This window comes from Rhinopithecus bieti, unplaced genomic scaffold (genome assembly GCF_001698545.2).
Source record: "Rhinopithecus bieti isolate Rb0 unplaced genomic scaffold, ASM169854v2 scaffold_10017, whole genome shotgun sequence".
Classification (NCBI taxonomy): Eukaryota; Metazoa; Chordata; class Mammalia; order Primates; family Cercopithecidae; genus Rhinopithecus; species Rhinopithecus bieti.
This window is the reverse complement of record NW_016806314.1, coordinates 342,691-350,935: the sequence shown is the minus strand read 5'-3', so window position 1 is coordinate 350,935 and position 8,245 is coordinate 342,691. Positions and strand designations below refer to the sequence as shown.

The window sequence follows — 8,245 nt, the reverse complement described above, 5'->3', positions numbered from 1 at the left end:
AAAAAAAAAAAAAAAAAAAATACAGTGGACTTTGGGGTTTCAAGGGGAAGGGTGGAAGGGGTGTGAAGGATAAAAGACTACACATTGGATATAGTGTATACTGCTCAGGTGATGGGTGCACCAAAATCTCAGAAATCACCACTAAAGAAGTTATCCATGGGCCGGGCGCGGTGGCTCAAGCCTGTAATCCCAGCACTTTGGGAGGCTGAGACGGGCGGATCACGAGGTCAGGAGATCGAGACCATCCTGGCTAACACGGTGAAACCCCGTCTTTACTAAAATACAAAAGAAAAGCTAGCCGGGCGAGGTGGCGGGCGCCTGTAGTCCCAGCTACTAGGGAGGCTGAGGCAGGAGAGTGGCGTAAACCCAGGAGGCGGAGCTTGCAGTGAGCTGAGATCCGGCCACTGCACTCCAGTCCGGGCGACCGAGCCGGACTCCGCCTCAAAAAAAAAAAAAAAAAAAAAAAAAAGAAGTTATCCATGTAACCAAACACACCACCTGTTCTCCAAAAACCTGTTGAAATTAAAAAAAAAAAAAGTTAAAAAAAAGCGCTAAGACCAATGCATTTAATTATATATATATTATACCTCAATTTTAAAACAAAACTTGAAGCTAACTCCTGGTCCTAGGTCCTCAGTCCTCTCTGTCTTAGGTGGACCATGCTGGGGGTTGTTACATCATCTTGTCTTCTACCAAAAAGCAGGATGTTAAATTTTGTCTTTCTCCATTGCAGCATTAGTGACCAGAAGGATCCCAAGGATCGAATGGTTCAGGTTGTGAAATGGTACCTCTCAGCCTTTCATGCAGGAAGGAAAGGATCAGTTGCCAAAAAGCCATACAATCCCATTTTGGGCGAGATTTTTCAGTGTCATTGGACGTTACCAAATGATACTGAAGAGAACACTGTGAGTTCTGCATTGACATATTTAAATTATCTTAATTGTATACTGATTCAAGATTTTATTTAGGGGCAGATGATAATGTTGAAAGCAATGATCAAAAGATGGTCACCACCTATAGAAGAAATTGTTGTTAGAGCAGCATAGTTTGAATGTAGTGAGAAGGAGGGAAAAGAGTAGGATGAGATGAGGATGGGGATGTAGAAATCAGATCTTGCAAGGTCTTGTAGGCCATAATATAATTTTATGGCTTTTCAGGATCTCATTTTTGTTTTGAGAAGATCATTAGAATGATTTTGTGAAAAGTAAGTTGAGAAGGGACAAATATAGAAGCATGAAGACCATTGTGGAGGCTTTGACATTATTCCAAGAGAGACATGGTGATTCAGGCTTTATTTTGGAGGTAGAAGTGATCGATGGATTGGGGGGGGTAAGGGAAAGGAGACATCAGAGATGAATCCTTGTGTGTGGACTTAAGCAGTGGCAGTGTCATTTACTGATAAGGAAAAGATTGGATTTGGGGAGGGAAAAATCAAAATCTAATATAAAATATAAAGTTTTAGAGGTCTGTGAAGCTGTCAAGAAGAGAGTTGGAATTTAAGAGTGTGGAGTTTAGGGAGAGGTCTGAGATGGAGATGGGGCTTTCAAAGATTATAGTGTAGTTAGATGACATTTTAAAGCTCTAGGATTGGATAAAATTATTTAGGAAGACAGCATAGCTACAGAAGTAGGTAACCCAGAACTGAGGCTCCAACAAATTTAGTGGTTGAAGAAAATGACCAGCAAGGAAGACTCAAATGCATGTAAAAAGGCTTTTAGAAGTGAAAAAAAAACAAAACCATAGCCCACAGCACCTGACACATAATAATCTATCGGCAAACATAGTTCTCTATATGTTTCCCTTTCCAAGTGACACATTATATATAGTCCATACTGAAGACAGACAAGCATGGGTCTGTTCTTACTTGTTTGGCAGACATTGGTAAGTGCCTACTCTTGTCAGCCCTGAGTGAGGCACATGATCCTTGCCTTTAAGAATGTCTTAGTCTAGTCAGGGAGACTGACACAAAGCAATTAAAATATTGAATTAAGTTCTGCAATAGAAATATGTATATAGGGTGCTTGGTGTGTGTAGAGCGAGCAGAGACCCCAATTATCAGATTCTCTGAAATGTCATTTGTGTTTTCTCATCAAAAGAAAATTATGTTATATTTGCTTGCAGGAACTAGTTTCAGAAGGACCAGTTCCCTGGGTTTCCAAAAACAGTGTAACATTCGTGGCTGAGCAGGTTTCTCATCATCCACCCAGTAAGTCACAGAGCTCCTCTGCAACCTCTGCTCTCCAACTGTTCTGTCTAAAGAGGGTCATTAAAAGCTCCATAGCTGAGGTTACTGTTAGTTGTGTGACTAGCTGTGTGTTTCCTATTCCCTGAAGTGGAAACTCAAGTTGATTGGTTCCTCATATCTTTTCCTTTTGTAAGCTCCAGACTCTGAGCTTCACAAATAAGGTATGTATAAAAAGAAGGAATTTAGGAAACCAACTTTTAATGCTTCCAGAGTCATCTTATATATAGTAATTTGTGCTGTAGAGACTTCAGCAACTGTGAGACAGTTTATGTGAGACAGTTTATATAAGTGATACGTAGTTTCTACACAGTATATTCCTGGCATACTGCAGATACCAAAACCGAGGATGCTCAAGTGTCTTACATAAAATGGTGTCTTTTATATTCATATAACCTATGCACACCCTCCTGTATACTTGAGTCATCTCTAGATTACTTGTAATGCCTAATACAATGTAAATGCTACGTAAATAGTTGTTTCACTGTTTCTTTTATTTGTATTATTTTTATTTTGTATTTTATTATTTTTTCTAGACAGGGTCTTGCTCTGTCCCCCAGGGTGGAGTGCTGCAGCCTCCTGGGCTCAAATGATCCTCTCACCTCAGCCTCCCAATTAGCTGGGACTATGGACGTGGGCCACCACACCCAACTAATTTTTTTATTTTTATTTTTTAGAGTCAGTGTATCACTATGTTGCCCAGGCTGGTCTCAAATTCCTGGCCTCAGGTGATCCTCCCGTCTTGGCCTCCCAAAGTACTGGGATTGCAGGCATTAGCCACTGAGCGCAGCCTCTGTATATTTTAGACTCACAGTTGGCTGAATCTGTGGGTACAAAACTCACGGATATGGAGGGTCAACTGTACATACCCTCAACATCTTGTTTGTTTAGTGCAGTATTAAAACTGGAAACACTGGATGGGCCTAGGTTGGGGCTGGAGCCTGGGCATACTTGCAGACCAGAACAGATAGCCCTTTTGGTTTTAGGCTTCCTGGGTTGGCCACAGCATCATTTCAGGGATGACCCTGTCCACATGTCTCTGAATGAATGCTTGCATTGGGGAAAAGGGTATAAAAAGCAGGTAGGTACCTCCTGGCCTAATTGGAGGCTGTTTGAAGGGTAAAGGATTTCCCCATGAAGTCAGTTATTTCCCCAGGTTATGTAATTTTGGAGAGGTGGCTGTAGGTATATAATGTACTAACTGAAAATTTCTATTCAGTTTCAGCCTTTTATGCTGAGTGTTTTAACAAGAAGATACAATTCAATGCTCATATCTGGACCAAATCAAAATTCCTTGGGATGTCAATTGGGGTGCACAACATAGGGCAGGGTAAGTGTGTTGGCACTGGGTGGACTACAGTGTTATAGGAGAATTTTATGTCATTCTAATGTGTGATGGACAGTTGTCTAGTAAAAGAAAATGGCTAGACTAGATGTCATTGTTAGCAACTAAGCATTGGTATTAGGGGTGAGAGCAAGGGTGGGGAGCTAGATAGGTTATCCCTAAATTGAATGGAGTATCCATCAACTTGACAAGAAAGCCTTGTGGCCACTTGGCACTACTCATCAGAGATTCTGTCCCTTCTCTCCACAGGCTGTGTCTCATGTCTAGACTATGATGAACATTACATTCTCACATTCCCCAATGGCTATGGAAGGCAAGTGTGCTCATTTCCTGTCATCAGCAGTAGACTCTGCTGTTCCTTGAGACATGCCTCTTCCCCCTCTTCCTCTTAAGTGTCAACCTTACCTAAAAATTTTGATTTTGCAGGTCTATCCTCACAGTGCCCTGGGTGGAATTAGGAGGAGAATGCAATATTAATTGTTCCAAAACAGGCTATAGTGCAAATATCATCTTCCACACTAAACCCTTCTATGGGGGCAAGAAGCACAGAATTACTGCTGAGATTTTGTAGGTATTTTTTCTGCCTTAGAGCTCTTATGCTTTTCTGAAATAATTGCCTTTTGTCTTGACTATAGCTTCTGGATTAGGAGTGTGAAAGAATGGTTCTGTCTTTGTAAGCCTGTTTCACATTTTATGTGTCATGTCTTTTGCTAAAATCCCATATCAGAAGAAGACCTAAAACATATATTCAGAGCAGTCAAAGGTCATTGATAGGTTTCCTTCCTAAGAACCTGACTTGCAATGTTGAACCAAAAGAGGCCTTCCTAGGTTGCCTAGCTAAACCAGATTATGGATCGCTAATTTATTCTTGCCAGATTGAACGATGAGCCGGTCCTTACAGCAGACTTTGTGACCCCCGCAGCACTGCCTCCAAGTCCTTACAGCTACCCCTTTTTCTGTGCCTTTGCTGGGGAAAAACAGTAACCATCACATTTTGCAGGCATCTGGCTTGCTTCCATTTGATACTCTCAGGTCAGATGCAGATGCCTGTGCCATTCAGTGGAAGGTCTACAGTGAGGGCACCATGACTTTCTCTGCCTCTGGAACCCTTAACTGGGGGGAAGGGGACAGTGGGAAAGAAAGTTTTAGGCATTGATAGCAGCTCTCCTCCCTCTGCCCTGTTCATTTCTCCCTTTTCTGGCCTCTTTCAATCTTGTTTATGCCTTGCCCTTCCTAACCAGGCCTTTGCTGTGTTGCTTATCTTCTCACATTCCATACTTGTACGTCCAAGTAGAGGTCTGTTACGGCTTTTGCAGAATGGATCCTTGCTCAGGGAAAGTATTCACACCATTTGGCACAGAGGTCCTTTTCAACCTGAGGATGAAAGCCTGGTCTCCAGCATTATATTCTTAAGCAAAGCCTTCCCTGACCCCCAGTGCCCATGTAAGCTCACCACAGCACTTACCATGTAGAATCTCAGTGGTGATATGTCTGTCTCCACTAGGCTGTGGACAGGTTGAGGATAGGGAATTTGCCAAGTCTGTTATGGTCCTTGCACCCAGAATAGGACGTTCTTGCCCAAACCCACTGTTCTTCGGAGCTCAAGTTCATAAGCGTCTTGTTGAAGACCCTCATTCTTTTTTTTTTGTTTTTTGTTTTTTTTTTTTGAGATGGAGTCTTGCTCTGTTGCCCAGACTGGAGTGCAGTGGCCGGATCTCGGCTCACTGCAAACTCCACCTCCCGGGTTTACGCCATTCTCCTGCCTCAGTCTCCCGAGTAGCTGGGACTACAGGCGCCCGTCACCTCGCCCGGCTAGATTTTTTGTATTTTTTAGTAGAGACAGGGTTTTACCGTGTTAGCCAGGATGGTCTCGATCTCCTGACCTTGTGATCCGCCCGTCTCGGCCTCCCAAAGTGCTGAGATACCAGGCTTGAGCCACCGTGCCCAGCTGGCCCTCATTCTTATAGTTAGCCCTGGGGAGTCCAGTTCTGTTAAGATGCTTTCATCAAAAACTTCACAGTTGCTCTTCTGTGCTCTACTCTGTAGTTGGGCCACACTGAGCAGATTCTTTGGTAGAATACTTTTCAACTTGAGACTAACACAAGTATTTCCTTTTCTGTTCAGTTCTCCAAATGACAAGAAGTCTTTTTGCTCAATTGAAGGAGAATGGAATGGTGTGATGTATGCAAAATATGCAACAGGGGTAAGATCCTCTATTTTGCCACTTGTTTTAGGCTACATTAGATTGTACTTTATCCCTTATTCTGGCTTCCTTCATTAGTACTTCCTTCATAATGCTCTTCCTTCTACAGTACATTAGAGCTGGAACTTTAGGACAGCTCCAATGTATGTCATCTCTTCAGGGCAAGTTTTTTCTTTCCTTCCCTCACCTTCTCCCAGCAGGAGAGGTAAATATAATCATTTTTACTTTTCTCTCTGCTCTCAAATCACTTGAGAATAGTATGTGTGAAACAATGCCTGGCACATAGTAAGAACCCAGTAAATGTTAGGTATGTGGAGTATGTTTATAAAATGAAGCACTAATCTGTGATTTTCATACACAACTTAAGATTTTGTATAATGAAATTTACTGACTGCCTGGCACCAGAGATACCAAAATGAGTTAAGATAGTCCTTTCCTTCAAGGAACTTGTACTCTGTACTACTACCCACGCAGTGTTCTTAAAGATGAAAGACGGTATGAAATTAACAGAAGGAGCCAGTGAACTGCATTTCGGACCTAGAGAATTTGAAATGTCAAAAGCACTATAGTGCGCCTAACATTAGGTTAGGGGTTTATGGGTCTAGTTCCCATCTACCTCTATTGTTTTCTAGGAAAATACAGTCTTTGTAGATACCAAGAAGTTGCCTATAATCAAGAAGAAAGTGAGGAAGTTGGAAGATCAGAATGAGTATGAATCCCGCAGGTAAGCAGACATTGTTAAGTGGAACTATTGCTGCAGTGCTTAAACTTTGCCTAGGCGTAGGCATAGGCCTGGGTTTGAGACAGTAGGGCAGAGCATAATAGTGTAGACCAAGTTTGAATGCCTGGGTTCGTATGTCAGAACTACCACTTACTACCTTTGTGACCATGGATGGCTCAGTTAACTAACTTCTCTTTACCTTCTTTCCTGAAATGGGAATAAAGGCCTTGAGAGGAAGCCACATCTTAACTACCTTAAGCCTCTGTAATTTACCTCTTGACCCTTAGTCTCTCCATTCATACTGTTTTCACCATCACATTGTTAAATCCATGGAGTTTTTCTGAAATGGAACTTCTCAGTTCCTCTAACACTGTCAGTTTATATTAAGGGACACTCAAACCCTACAGAGGTAAACTGATTGACCCAGAGTTACACAGTAAGTTAAACATTGAGCCAGAAGTAGAATCCCAGGTCTCAGCTTCCACTATTCTTTTTCTTCTGTTGACCTTATCATATTATCAGGCAGCCCTTATTTCCTTCTTTGACAACTAGCAGTGGAGTCTTCTGAGCCCATATCTCTGTTCCTTACTCCAGTGCCCTGGTGCCAGCATAAGGAGATTTAGTCTGTGACCTACAGCACTTAAAGCCATTTGACTTGTATTATACTACATTCAGGATGGCTGCAGACTTTCATTCTCAACATTGCCAGCTCCTCTTATCTCTTTGTTTTAGCCTTTGGAAGGATGTCACTTTCAACCTAAAAATCAGAGACATTGATGCAGCAACTGAAGCAAAGCACAGGCTTGAAGAAAGACAAAGAGCAGAAGCCCGAGAAAGGAAGGAGAAGGAGATTCAGTGGGAGACAAGGGTAATCTTGCCTGCCCCACCCTCCTAAGTGCTATTCCTCCTAATTTATTTCAGTGAATGTTGAAGAAGTGATGTGCCAAACACTGTTTATAAACAAGATGATCCCTGGTCCCTACTTGAAACTCATTTCAGTCTAATGTCAGGGTGGGGAGAAGACATGAAATAGTAAGTATATTATAGAAGTACAAAGCAAATATGTAATTAAATTCTTCCCCTTTCTCTTACAGTTATTTCATGAAGATGGAGAATGCTGGGTTTATGATGAACCATTACTGAAACGTCTTGGTGCTGCCAAGCATTAGGTTGGAAGATGCAAAGTTTATACCTGATGATCAGGGCAGTAGGCATAGTTCAGCAACAAACAATCTTCCTTTGGGAGAAACCTGTTCACTTCCTTCTAATTACAGTGGTTCCTATCTCAGGGATACTGGACTTTCTGACGCAAATGAACAATTAAGGGGAAAAGCTTCTCTTTTCCCTCTGTGGCAGTTACGATTTTGATTTCAGTCCTGAGAAAAACTTCAGGTTTTGAAAACCAGATGATGTCTTCTCCTTTTCCAAATACCACATGTTGAAAGCATTTATAAATCCAAGTCTGAAACTGCACTCTAGTTCTGCTGTTAAGATATACAACCTGTTTCTTAGTTCATATAATCTCGGGATACACACACACACACACATATATAAATATACCTGATGCCAGATTTTTTCATAAATATTCTACCTACTGTAAATATGGGTTCCTCTGAGTTGTTTTAGAAAATTAGTGCAATGTATTAAAATCAAGTGTTAGGAAATTTCATGGTCTTACTTAAAATAACTTTTATTTTGGAACTGAACTATTATTAAATTGTATCTAATCCTGGA

General features: G+C 41.6%; 1 protein-coding gene across 14 annotated transcripts in view; it reads left to right on the top strand.

The window, feature by feature from the left end:
- OSBPL9 (oxysterol binding protein like 9) overlaps nucleotides 1-8,245 on the top strand; it is a 176,195-nt gene extending 167,950 nt beyond the window's left edge. For all 14 annotated transcript variants that reach the window (XM_017875421.1, XM_017875422.1, XM_017875420.1 and 11 more), the window contains 9 exons: nucleotides 734-905; nucleotides 2,122-2,206; nucleotides 3,462-3,572; nucleotides 3,837-3,900; nucleotides 4,014-4,154; nucleotides 5,712-5,790; nucleotides 6,423-6,514; nucleotides 7,244-7,379; nucleotides 7,606-8,245. In XM_017875421.1, the coding sequence (XP_017730910.1) occupies nucleotides 734-905; nucleotides 2,122-2,206; nucleotides 3,462-3,572; nucleotides 3,837-3,900; nucleotides 4,014-4,154; nucleotides 5,712-5,790; nucleotides 6,423-6,514; nucleotides 7,244-7,379; nucleotides 7,606-7,680 (955 nt within the window). In that variant the 3' untranslated portion in view covers nucleotides 7,681-8,245. The remainder of the gene's footprint in view (nucleotides 1-733; nucleotides 906-2,121; nucleotides 2,207-3,461; nucleotides 3,573-3,836; nucleotides 3,901-4,013; nucleotides 4,155-5,711; nucleotides 5,791-6,422; nucleotides 6,515-7,243; nucleotides 7,380-7,605) is intronic.